We start from the raw sequence: 13,794 nt of genomic DNA, 5'->3' as shown, positions 1-13,794 counted from the left end.
TCCAGGGACCCCCATCTGAAAACATGTTGTTCCAGGGACCCCCCAAAAGCAAAGATATGAGTTAAAAACGTTCGCTCTGAAAGAATATATATTCAAAGATTTGTGCCACGTTCTCAGGATTTTTCAAAAATAGCAGATCTACAAGCTCGTAGCGCACCACTCGGTGGCGCGCTACGAGCTTGTAGATCTGCTATTTTTCAATAGCTAAAGTATAACATAATGCTTGAAACACCAAAAGGGGTTAATAACTTCCCGCCCAGAATGGGTTAACACATAATAAATGCATTATCCATCCATCCTTCATACATTTTGACTAATAAAAACAATAAATATTTTCATGGGAAAAAAATGTAATCGTGTGACAATCGATTGTCACACTCTCCTCAGTGTTGGGGGGTCCCCCATAAAGAAGCACTCGACTCAACCAATGCTAACCATAACATACCATGCATGTCCTCCTTCTCTCCTCTATCCCCAGACGAGGTCTTGAAACTAGTCACATCCACTAGACCTACCACCTGTCCTCTCGACCCCGCCCCGTCTCCAATCTTCCAGACCATCGCACCTGACCTGCTCCCCTTCATCACCTCCATCATCAACACCTCAGTAACCTCAGGCTGTGTCCCATCTGCCTTCAAGTCAGCCAGGGTATCACCACTCCTCAAAAAACCAACTCTTGACCCCTCAGATGTCAAGAACTACAGACCGGTATCACTCCTTTCCTTTCTTTCCAAAACCCTTGAACGTGTTGTCTCTAACCAGCTTTCTCTCCATCTCTCACAGAACAACCTGCTGGATCCCAACCAGTCAGGATTCAAGAAGGCACACTCCACGGAAACTGCACTCCTCGCAGTCACAGAAGCACTACATGCTGCCCAGGCTGCTTCCCACTCTGCAGTCCTGATTCTCCTAGACCTATCGGCGGCATTTGACACAGTGAACCACCAGCTGCTCCTAGGCACCCTAGCTGATCTAGGCACAGGTTTACACTCTACAACATACGACGAATTAGACCGTTCCTCACCCAGGAGTCAGCCCAGCTCCTAATCCAGACAACAGTCTTGTCAAAACTTGACTATTGCAACTCCCTCCTTACTGGCCTACCGGCATGTGCACTTAAGCCCCTCCAACTGATCCAAAATGCCGCAGCACGCCTGGTCTTCAACCAGCCAAAATTCTCACATGTCTCCCCCCTTCTCCGCTCCCTCCATTGGCTCCCGGTCGCTGCCCGCACAGAATACAAAACTCTGATGCTGGCATTCAAAGCAACCAAAGGCATGCCCCCCCCATATCTCACAAGTATGATCGTACCCTACAAACCCTCCCGCTCACTCAGATCAGCCAACGCAGGGAAGCTGGAGGTACCTTCACTAAAAACGCCGGGACAACGCTCCACACGTCCCAAACTCTTCTCCCTTCTGGCTCCAAAACTATGGAATGCACTTCCCATCGCAGTCAGAACTGCAGATTCACTCCCAATCTTCCGCCGTAGTCTGAAAACCCACCTCTTCAGACTCCACCATGGCCCGTAGCACTTGCCCTAGCCTATCCCCTTAGATAGCACATTATGTAGACTTAGATAGTATTTTAAACGGACTTATAGCTTGTTATGTAGACAGCTCTAGAATCGCACTTTATGTAGTCATAGCACTTTATAGTACACATGTATAATATATTATATAGTATAGTATGTATAGTTTACATAGATACTCCACTGTTACGTTCTTAGTTTACGCATGATTCATGATAACTACTTTTTATATATGTGATGTATGCCATGCTTTTTGTTATTGCTTAATGTAAATCGCTCTGGATTAACCCTTAGAAGGTGAAAGACGCCAATTGGCGTCATTGCTTACATTCTGTAAATGATCAATGACGCCAATTGGCGTCTTTCTCTTTTTTGATTAATCTAAACATATTAATATGCTCCGAAGCGCTGTTTAAATTCCTGAGCTTATATTCCAACTACATTACCCAGAAAACCCGTGTCACGTGACACACGTGTACGTGTTGCCATTGGAAGCTGGTCCCACCCCCTGTAAACAGTGGGGGCAGAGGGAGTCTTCATAGTTTTCATTGTTTTGCCTGTTTTGCCGTCTCGCCCGAGCGATTTTCTAGCAGAAAAAGTTGAAAGCAGTACTATTTATTTGAGCGAGTTTTGTGGTAGTAGTATTGATCCATACGCGTCCCAGTCGCCTTCTCCAGGCGGAGTAGCCCTGGTCCAGTGCTTACAGCGAGACTCGCTGCTCCCTCCCTCCTTTTTTCATTGTCTCCCCATCGTCGTCCGATGAGCTATACCGGGAAACCATTGAAGAAGACGATCAACCCGGAATGTTTTGAGGTAATCTTATTGTAGAAAATGCCCTTCTATAGTGATCAGAAATCATAAGATGATCGCTACAAATAGATGCTTGGATAATTACTACTACTAGTCAGATCATGACGCCAGAATGACTCACCACGATGGCCCCCAGCCATTAGCCAGCACCTTTGGTGCTGGCTAATGGGGGGGTTGGTGTCGATCGGTTGGTCGGTGCAGTACAAATGTATCGTAGCAGGCATGCACGCATGGCAGTACAATTATTTTATATTGTAGCGTGCCTTATAGGCGATCTGATCTTTAGAGTAATGTTCGCTCCTTTTATTTACTGTCTACAAAGACGGAGAACAAACATGCATCGTTTACTGAAGCAACGCGTGGTTATGATGACCTTGCTACAAGGATCGGAGGGGGGACGGGGAGTGAAGCTAACAGTAGCGTATTATATAAGATCTGTATGACGTTTCATTGACGTCTGAGCTTGCATGATAATCGCATTCATTGTATATTGTATACAATCATGATTGTACATTGTTTAGTGTGTCTCCGTGTGATGATGACGATGATGTCAGATAGCCTACGTTCCCCCCCCCCAACTGGCTATTGGCCGGGCTGACTACAGCTAAATGTTTATTTTTATATATTTAGAACTGGCATCAGATGAGGAGGAGGAGGAGGAGGAGGACGATGATGATGATGATGATGATGAAGACGAAGAGTCAAGACTGCGATGGAGTTCTCCGACACTGAACCGGATGCATTCATTCATTTCAGTTGTTGTTGTTTTTTAAATTTAGCCTACACACACACACACCGTCAAGAACAACTGGAATGCAGTGGTTTGGGGACACTGGGTAGTTTGGGGACAACTGTTTTGTATGTAGGCCTATTTATTTTCTGTAATATTTATTATAATTGTATTATGTTAGTCATAAAAAATAAAAGACGCTTTTACAATGAGTTAGACCTGTCATGGCTATTTTGTTCACTATTCTGAGGTTTATGGTTTGACTAAGCGAGTTTCAACTGTGATTTACTCTGTAACGGTAGATGGTAAGAACCCAATTTTTTGTTATAATACAGTATACATTCAAGTCTATATTTTGATACATATCATGGGCACAAAGTCATATCAAAACAATGTCCTTGGATGTGTTTTTTATCAAAACTGTTTCTTCACAACAGGTTTTTGAGATACATGCATGAATAGACAAGGTACTGGTAAGACTATGTAAACATGGTATATATCAAAATGTGCGTTAGAATGTCTAATTTTACCCCAAAAAAGAATTGAGTTTATATGATGTTCCAATTCAGAGATAGGGGGACTTTTAGCTGGATAGGTCAGATTGATCATGACTGACCATGCTATTTATAGATGGCAAAATATCTACAGTGGTACATGTGAGAAACTTTTCATTTTATTTTAATTGAACTAGACAACTCACCCTTTACAATGAGATATTGCATGGCTATGTACGCCCAGCAGAAAAAAAGTTATTTAGAAAATAAAACTTCAACCGGGCATAACTTTTTTTGTTGTCCTAGAAACACTACCCAGTGTAAATGCAGGCTCTTTTAAATGGCTTCCAACACAAAAACTAAACATTTTATCAACTCAGTTCATTTTTCTCCTGGAAGCAGACAAGCCAAGCTTTCTCTGAAGGTCTTTCGTTGTCACACATTCACAACAGAGAATTTTCAATAAATCATTCAAAAACGCCATTCTGCCATAGAGAAGTCCACAAACTATATAGAAATCCTTGAAACTCTCAAAGAGTTAAGAGCGTCTGCTAAATGCCTAAATTGTAAATTGTAAATTGTCCCTCTCACCTATGGTCATGAAGTGTTCCTACTCTATGGTCATGAAGTGTTCCTACTCTATATATGGTCATGAAGTGTTCCTACTCTATATATGGTCATGAAGTGTTCCTACTCTATGGTCATGAAGTGTTCCTACTCTATATATGGTCATGAAGTGTTCCTACTCTATATATGGTCATGAAGTGTTCCTACTCTATGGTCATGAAGTGTTCCTACTCTATGGTCATGAAGTGTTCCTACTCTATATATGGTCATGAAGTGTTCCTACTCTATATATGGTCATGAAGTGTTCCTACTCTATATATGGTCATGAAGTGTTCCTACTCTATATATGGTCATGAAGTGTTCCTACTCTATGGTCATAAAGTGTTCCTACTCTATGGTCATAAAGTGTTCCTACTCTATATATGGTCATGAAGTGTTCCTACTCTATATATGGTCATGAAGTGTTCCTACTCTATATATGGTCATGAAGTGTTCCTACTCTATATATGGTCATGAAGTGTTCCTACTCTATATATGGTCATGAAGTGTTCCTACTCTCACCTATGGTCATGAAGTGGGTAATGACCGAAAGAATAAGGTCACGAATACAAGCGGTTTTCTTCTACGGGTGGCTGGCATCTCCCTTAGAGATAGGGTGAGAAGTTCAGTCACGCGAGAGAGACTCGGAGTAGAACCGCTGCTCCTTCGCCTGGAAAGGAGCCAGCTGAGGTGGTTCAGGGCATCTGGTTAGGATGCCTCGCGGGTGCCTCCCTAGGGAGGTCCTCGAGGCACGTCCCACTGGTAGGAGACCCCGGGGCAGACCAAGGATCACGTCCCACTGGGAGGAGACCCCGGGGCAGACGAAGGACCACGTCCCACTGGGAGGAGACCCCGGGGCAGACCAAGGATCACGTCCCACTGGGAGGAGACCCCGGGGCAGACCAAGGATCACGTCCCACTGGGAGGAGACCCCGGGGCAGACCAAGGATCACGTTCCACTGGGAGGAGACTCCGGGGCAGACCAAGGATCACGTCCCACTGGGAGGAGACCCCCCGGGGCAGACCAAGGATCACATCCCACTGGGAGGAGACCCCGGGGCAGACCAAGGATCACGTCCCACTGGGAGGAGACCCCGGGGCAGACCAAGGATCACGTCCCACTGGGAGGAGACTCCGGGGGGGAGACCAAGGATCACGTCCCACTGGGAGGAGACCCCGGGGCAGACCAAGGATCACGTCCCACTGGGAGGAGACCCCGGGGCAGACCAAGGATCACATCCCACTGGGAGGAGACCCCGGGGCAGACCAAGGATCACGTCCCACTGGGAGGAGACCCCGGGGCAGACCAAGGATCACATCCCACTGGGAGGAGACCCCGGGGCAGACCAAGGATCACATCCCACTGGGAGGAGACCCTGGGGCAGACCAAGGCGCAGTTGGAGGAAACACATCGACTGGCCTTGGAACGCCTCTGGATCCCCCAGGAGGAAGTCACTGATGTTGCTCTGGAGAGGCAAGTCTGGAGCACTCTGGTGGAGCTGTTGCCCCCACGACCCGGCTACGGATAAGTGGTTGAAGATGGATGGGGGGGTCCTTACCGTCTAACACCACAGTGCTGGGGGGTCCCTGGGGGGGTCCCCGCCACACGCTGCCTTCGGGGTCCTCATCGTTCCACAAGGGGAGGTAGTGCTTCCTGCTCAGCTGAAGGGGCGTGGTGTCGTACTGCACTGCCTGTCACAGATAGACAGCCCATTATTGATGATGTCACAGGTGATTGACAGCTCAATATTGATGATGTCACAGGTGATTGACAGCTCAATATTGATGATGTCAAAGATGATTGACAGCTCATTATTGATGATGTCAAAGATGATTGACAGCTCATTATTGATGAAATGTTTTGACTTTTTTTCTTACATTTTGTCAGGTAAACCCTAAATCGATTGTTATTTGTATACATTTTGTAAACCGGATCAAATCAGATCAAATTCAGAGAAATGAGGCGCAAGTCAAGCTTGTTTTGAGCCAAAAAGAAGAATCAAGAGAAATTACGATTCTTAAAACTGCGTCTCCGTAGACACCGTAAGACCAGCCGGAATTTTCATTTCCGTTTTTTTAATGTATTTTCCCCATCGCACCACAGCCGGAGTGTTATGAGCGCGTACAGGACACCGACGTGATCCGTAATCAATTGATATTAAAACCGGCGTCAAAATGGCGAACTCGGCACCGAATGGGTTAACCCATTCTGGGCGGGAACCCCTTCTGGTGTTTTAAGCATTATGTTATACTTTAGCTATTGAAAAATAGCAGACCTACAAGCTGAGGTCTGGATAGGATGTCCCCCCCTTCCCTCGTTTATCCTTTTATCTTCTTAACCCTGTACTGCTATGTTATGTTTTGCTTTGTTTTTTTTCTTATTAAAGTCTGTTCCTAGTGTTCCTATGTAAAGCGCTTTGGGTATTTAGAAAAGCGCTATATAAATTTGAGCTATTATTATTATTATTATTACAAATCTTTGAATATATATTCTTTCAGAATACTTTTAATTTTTTTTATTATATATCAGGTCAAAATGGGTTAAGGGGATATTTTACTCGTGACCCATAGCCATCAGTACGTGAGCCAAACGGTGGGTTCCGACTCCCAACGCGTATATCCATTCTACGTCCGAGCATAGACATGGTAACGCCCCGCCTGCCTCTGATTGGCCTACCATAGACATGGTAACGCCCCGCCTGCCTCTGATTGGCCTACCATAGACATGGTAACGCCCCGCCTGCCTCTGATTGGCCTACCGACACTGCCCAGTCTGCCCGTCTTGCCTGTCCTCCGAGATGGGAAATAATACGTAAGAGAATGGCAACACGCGACAGTAACTTGTAACTTTAAGAGGAAGAGGAAAACTAATGTTGTTTGTGCCGTTTGCTTTGATTGAATAATTGATTGAACACGTATGTACTATGATTTGATTTGGCTGCTGTGTTCTAAATTAAAGTGTTAGTGTTGATTGTCGTGTATTAATCTAATTATAGTAAACTAATACTGTTATACTAAAAAAGATAAAGATCAAGGTATTAATCTAATTATAGTAAACTAATACCGTTTAAAAAGATACAGATCAAGGTATTAATCTAATTATAGTAAACTAATACTGTTATACTAAAACAGATAAAGATCAAGGGAAAAGAGACCTTTTTACAGTACAATAATTATATATCGTACTTGTATTATTTATTTATTTCCCAGTTCCCACCATGGAGTAACCTCACGGCTAGCCTCGGAAACCCAGACGTTTTTATTTCCAGGGAGAAAAAAAAAGTCTGGGTCCGAGTAGCGCAAACATCACTCACTCTCTGCTGATTTCTGATCGTCTGCACCTTTGTTAAATTGACACACACGCACACATGTAGACACACACACACTCCTCTCTCTATCTGTCGCTCTAAGTAATTAGTCTCATGTCACGCAGCTGCGCATAGTTTCTCCCGGCGGATCCTGCCGGGAGCTGCCTATGCCATAAAAAGCATAGGTGAGTTCCAGGCTACCTCACGGCAGACTATCCAGCATGTATCTAGGTGAGTATCATAGGTGAGTTCCAGGCTACCTCACGGCAGACTATCCAGCATGTATCTAGGTGAGTTCCAGGCTGCCTCACGGCAGACTATCCAGCATGTATCTAGGTGAGTTCCAGGCTACCTCACGGCAGACTATCCAGCATGTATCTAGGTGAGTATCTAGGTGAGTTCCAGGCTACCTCACGGCAGACTATCCAGCATGTATCTTCCACCTCAGAGGAAACTCTGCTAAGGCCGGCAGAGTCGGTCGGCCAATCAGAGGCAGGCGGGGCATGTCTATACTCGGACGTAGACAAGATATACGCAGTGATGTATGTCCGCTAATAACCACCGCAGGTCTTACCGTCGCCGATGTTTCCAACACGCCGTCGCCTCTGGCCGCCACCAGGGGGAGCGAGTCGACGTCCGTCACGTTGGCCAGCACCGCGGACCCCTCCTCCGAAGGAGAGGAGGGGTCGCAGAGCGCGACCTCGGTGATGCAGACGTGACCTCCGCGGCCCACCCTGGTCTCGTCGTGAACGAAGCGCCATCCCGTGAGGTTTAGGTGGACGCCGCTGCGCAGGGCGCTGCTCTGGACCAGCCGGTGGAGGCTGGGGTGGAGGAGGCACTTGGTCCGACACACCCCGTCCGTCAGCGTGATGTCATAGGAGGTGTGGGAGGAGTCACACTGCTGCTGATGCTGAGGTGCAGGGCTGGGAGGGGGGGGATTTGATTTTTAGTTTTAGTCGTAGTCTCTTGAATAGTTGTCATTTAGTCACATTTTAGTCACCTGGAATGTCATAGTGTTAGTCTAGTTTTAGTCGACTAAATGTCATACGATTTTAGTCGACTGACGGCCAAGCTACACCAGGCTTTTCTCCCGCGCGTTTAGGGTAAACGCGCGGCCCGCGCAGGGTAAACGCGCGGCCCGCGCAGGGTAAACGCGCGTTTTGTACACGAAAAGCCTGGTGTAGCCCGGCCGTGCATCTAGTTGATTTAGTCGACTAAAATGTGTTTTTGGATGCCGTCGTAATGACTGTTTACACTTGCTGAAAATAGCCGATCTACAAGCTCACAACGCATCGCAGCGCGACACGTTGTGAGCTTGAAGATCGGCTATTTTCAGCATGCAACCAAGTGTAAAATGACTTATACTGGATCTCTTATGATGCTGAGGTGCAGGGCTGGGAGGGGGGGGGGATTTGATTTTTAGTTTTAGTCGTAGTCTCTTGAATAGTTTTCATTTAGTTTTAGTCACATTTTAGTCACCTGGAATGCCGTTGAATGTCGTCGTAATGACTGTGTTTACACTTGCTGATCCGATATCAATATCAATATTGCATCAGTGTTCTATAAAAATATATAAATATCAGATTGTATAGAATTTGCCACGGACACATTTGAGAACCCCTGGTACTAATGTTTACCCTCTGAGGAGGTAACAGGTATCTGTGGTACTAATGTTTACAGTGTCTGAGGAGGTGACAGGTATCTGGTACTAATGTTTACCGTCTGAGGAGGTGACAGGTATCTGTGGTACTAATGTTTACAGTGTGTGAGGAGGTGACAGGTATCTGGTACTAATGTTTACCGTGTCTGAGGAGGTGACAGGTATCTGTGGTACTAATGTTTACCGTGTCTGAGGAGGTGACAGGTATCTGTGGTACTAATGTTTACCGTGTCTGAGGAGGTGACAGGTATCTGTGGTACTAATGTTTACCGTGTCTGAGGAGGTGACAGGTATCTGTGGTACTAATGTTTACAGTGTCTGAGGAGGTGACAGGTATCTGGTACTAATGTTTACCGTGTCTGAGGAGGTGACAGGTATCTGTGGTACTAATGTTTACCGTCTGAGGAGGTGACAGGTATCTGTGGTACTAATGTTTACCGTGTCTGAGGAGGTGACAGGTATCTGTGGTACTAATGTTTACAGTGTCTGAGGAGGTGACAGGTATCTGGTACTAATGTTTACCGTGTCTGAGGAGGTGACAGGTATCTGTGGTACTAATGTTTACAGTGTCTGAGGAGGTGACAGGTATCTGTGGTACTAATGTTTACAGTGTCTGAGGAGGTGACAGGTATCTGTGGTACTAATGTTTACCGTGTCTGAGGAGGTGACAGGTATCTGTGCAGTCCGATGACGGCCACCGGCACCGGGCGCTCTGACACACTGGAACCCGAAGTGGAACCGGAACCGGAACGCAGCCAGCGCTGCAGGAAAGACACGGATTCTGCTGCTGGAGTACCATCTGGAACCTGGAATGGAGTCATTGAGTGAGTGAGTGAGTGAGTGAGTGAGTGAGTGAGTGAGTGAATGAAACAATGCATTTATATTTATGAGGGGTGCTAGCCCTTCCTATATACAGCTTTTGTCCCCACAAAATGTCCACAACACAAACATTAAATGCCGTCGACAATGAAGGGAAAATGTCTGTCATCTTGTCCTCAACACGTCTCATATTTACCAACGACAATGAAAGGAGAAATTAGATCAAATGTCCACCGAATATGACGTACATTTGTGGCAACAGGCATTCTGATTGGCCAGTATGAGATGATGCATGATGATGCGCAATGATAAGAACGCCCCTCACTTTTTGTATCACATTTTTTTGTATTTCTTGTTTTTTTTCTTCTTCAACACAGCATGTTATCTCTCCTAATGGTACCAACATCATGTTATCTCTCCTAATGGTACCAACATCATGTTATCTCTCCTAATGGTACCAACATCATGTTATCTCTCCTAATGGTACCAACATCATGTTATCTCTCCTAATGGTACCAACATCATGTTATCTCTCCTAATGGTACCAACATCATGTTATCTCTCCTAATGGTACCAACATCATGTTATCTCTCCTAATGGTACCAACATCATGTTATCTCTCCTAATGGTACCAACATCATGTTATCTCTCCTAATGGTACCAACATCATGTTATCTCTCCTAATGGTACCAACATCATGTTATCTCTCCTAATGGTACCAACATCATGTTATCTCTCCTAATGGTACCAACACCATGTTATCTCTCCTAATGGTACCAACACCATGTTATCTCTCCTAATGGTACCAACACCATGTTGTCTCCCCTAATGGTACCAACATCATGTTGTCTCTCCTAATGGTACCAACACCATGTTGTCTCTCCTAATGGTACCAACATCATGTTATCTCTCCTAATGGTACCAACATCATGTTATCTCTCCTAATGGTACCAACATCATGTTATCTCTCCTAATGGTACCAACATCATGTTATCTCTCCTAATGGTACCAACACCATGTTATCTCTCCTAATGGTACCAACATCATGTTATCTCTCCTAATGGTACCAACACCATGTTATCTCTCCTAATGGTACCAACATCATGGTATCTCTCCTAATGGTACCAACATCATGTTATCTCTCCTAATGGTACCAACATCATGTTATCTCTCCTAATGGTACCAACACCATGTTATCTCTCCTAATGGTACCAACATCATGTTATCTCTCCTAATGGTACCAACATCATGTTATCTCTCCTAATGGTACCAACATCATGTTATCTCTCCTAATGGTACCAACACCATGTTATCTCTCCTAATGGTACCAACATCATGTTATCTCTCCTAATGGTACCAACATCATGTTATCTCTCCTAATGGTACCAACACCATGTTATCTCTCCTAATGGTACCAACATCATGTTATCTCTCCTAATGGTACCAACACCATGTTATCTCTCCTAATGGTACCAACATCATGTTGCCTCTCCTAATGGTACCAACATCATGTTGTCTCTCCTAATGGTACCTACATCATGTTGTCTCTCCTAATGGTACCAACACCATGTTGTCTCTCCTAATGGTACCAACATCATGTTATCTCTCCTAATGGTACCAACACCATGTTAGCTCTCCTAATGGTACCAACATCATGTTATCTCCCCTAATGGTACCAACATCATGTTGTCTCCCCTAATGGTACCAACATCATGTTATCTCTCCTAATGGTACCAACATCATGTTGTCTCTCCTAATGGTACCAACATCATGTTCTCTCCTAATGGTACCAACATCATGTTATCTCTCCTAATGGTACCAACATCATGTTATCTCTCCTAATGGTACCTACATCATGTTATCTCTCCTAATGGTACCAACATCATGTTATCTCTCCTAATGGTACCAACACCATGTTATCTCTCCTAATGGTACCAACATCATGGTATCTCTCCTAATGGTACCAACATCATGTTATCTCTCCTAATGGTACCAACACCATGTTATCTCTCCTAATGGTACCAACATCATGTTATCTCTCCTAATGGTACCAACATCATGTTATCTCTCCTAATGGTACCAACACCATGTTATCTCTCCTAATGGTACCAACATCATGTTATCTCTCCTAATGGTACCAACACCATGTTATCTCTCCTAATGGTACCAACATCATGTTGCCTCTCCTAATGGTACCAACATCATGTTGTCTCTCCTAATGGTACCTACATCATGTTGTCTCTCCTAATGGTACCAACACCATGTTGTCTCTCCTAATGGTACCAACATCATGTTATCTCTCCTAATGGTACCAACACCATGTTATCTCTCCTAATGGTACCAACATCATGTTATCTCTCCTAATGGTACCAACATCATGTTGTCTCCCCTAATGGTACCAACATCATGTTATCTCTCCTAATGGTACCAACATCATGTTGTCTCCCCTAATGGTACCAACATCATGTTATCTCTCCTAATGGTACCAACATCATGTTGTCTCTCCTAATGGTACCAACATCATGTTCTCTCCTAATGGTACCAACATCATGTTATCTCTCCTAATGGTACCAACATCATGTTATCTCTCCTAATGGTACCTACATCATGTTATCTCTCCTAATGGTACCAACATCATGTTATCTCTCCTAATGGTACCAACATCATGTTGTCTCTCCTAATGGTACCAACACCATGTTGTCTCTCCTAATGGTACCAACATCATGTTATCTCTCCTAATGGTACCAACACCATGTTATCTCTCCTAATGGTACCAACACCATGTTGTCTCTCCTAATGGTACCAACATCATGTTATCTCTCCTAATGGTACCAACACCATGTTATCTCTCCTAATGGTACCAACATCATGTTATCTCTCCTAATGGTACCAACATCATGTTATCTCTCCTAATGGTACCAACATCATGTTGTCTCTCCTAATGGTACCTACATCATGTTGTCTCTCCTAATGGTACCAACACCATGTTGTCTCTCCTAATGGTACCAACATCATGTTATCTCTCCTAATGGTACCAACACCATGTTATCTCTCCTAATGGTACCAACATCATGTTATCTCTCCTAATGGTACCAACATCATGGAATTGTGGATAAAATCAATCAATCAACAAATAAACAACATATTCTTTAGATTATTTGGGTCTTTGATAAACTGCTCTAAATGATAATGTAAGTTATGGAACATTACAGTACATACCTGTAAGGTTCTGTCCATGTTTAACAACTCTGCTCCAATGTGTTGTGTAAATACAGTCTCACACACGTTACTCACAAACTACACGTTCATAACAACAACCACAACACGACACATAAGTGGTGTTTCTGTCCAATAATATTTATAACAAACATAAACTATGTATCTGTTATTAACTAGTGTTTCTGCCCTTGGTGCACTACAGCCGGGCGCACTTTGATTGCGTCACGTCCAGTGTTGGGTTGCCATATGTTGCGAGAGAAACAAGCCATTTAGGTTCTCAATCTCAACGAACCTTTCCATGTGAAGGAGGACCACCACATTGACACTTATTCATCAGCCTGCACTGCCTGCGGACCCCTTAGAGTAATATATACTAATACTCTAACGGCTCTCAGTGACTTTCAACCCTTTCCATTTCATTTCAAGGACCCCCCAGTTTGACAGAACCACCAAGAACAACTGAAATAAGCAACCAATATAAACCAAATCAAAATAAAAAATGCCTGCTGGCTCAGAGGGTATAGTAAATAATAATAATAATAATAATAATAATAATAATAATAATAATAATAATAATAATAATGGTTAATTATACGGTAATAACTGGTATAACTAGC

At 44.2% G+C, this 13,794-nt stretch overlaps 1 protein-coding gene across 3 annotated transcripts in view; it reads right to left on the bottom strand.

The window, feature by feature from the left end:
• LOC306918127 (RPA-related protein RADX-like) overlaps positions 1 to 13,337 on the bottom strand; it is a 61,849-nt gene extending 48,512 nt beyond the window's left edge. For all 3 annotated transcript variants that reach the window (XM_079531007.1, XM_079531008.1, XM_079531009.1), the window contains exons 1-4: positions 13,178 to 13,337; positions 9,791 to 9,945; positions 8,054 to 8,402; positions 5,731 to 5,863 (exon numbers count right to left, since the gene is read on the bottom strand). In XM_079531007.1, coding sequence (XP_079387133.1) covers positions 5,731 to 5,863; positions 8,054 to 8,402; positions 9,791 to 9,945; positions 13,178 to 13,195 — 655 coding nt within the window. In that variant the 5' untranslated portion in view covers positions 13,196 to 13,337. The remainder of the gene's footprint in view (positions 1 to 5,730; positions 5,864 to 8,053; positions 8,403 to 9,790; positions 9,946 to 13,177) is intronic.
• Positions 13,338 to 13,794: the final 457 nt, after the last annotated feature.

This window comes from Electrona antarctica, assembly GCF_951216825.1.
Source record: "Electrona antarctica genome assembly, contig: scaffold_349, whole genome shotgun sequence".
Classification (NCBI taxonomy): Eukaryota; Metazoa; Chordata; class Actinopteri; order Myctophiformes; family Myctophidae; genus Electrona; species Electrona antarctica.
The sequence above is the reverse complement of the archived record's forward strand: the minus strand, read 5'-3'. Positions and strand labels throughout refer to the sequence as shown.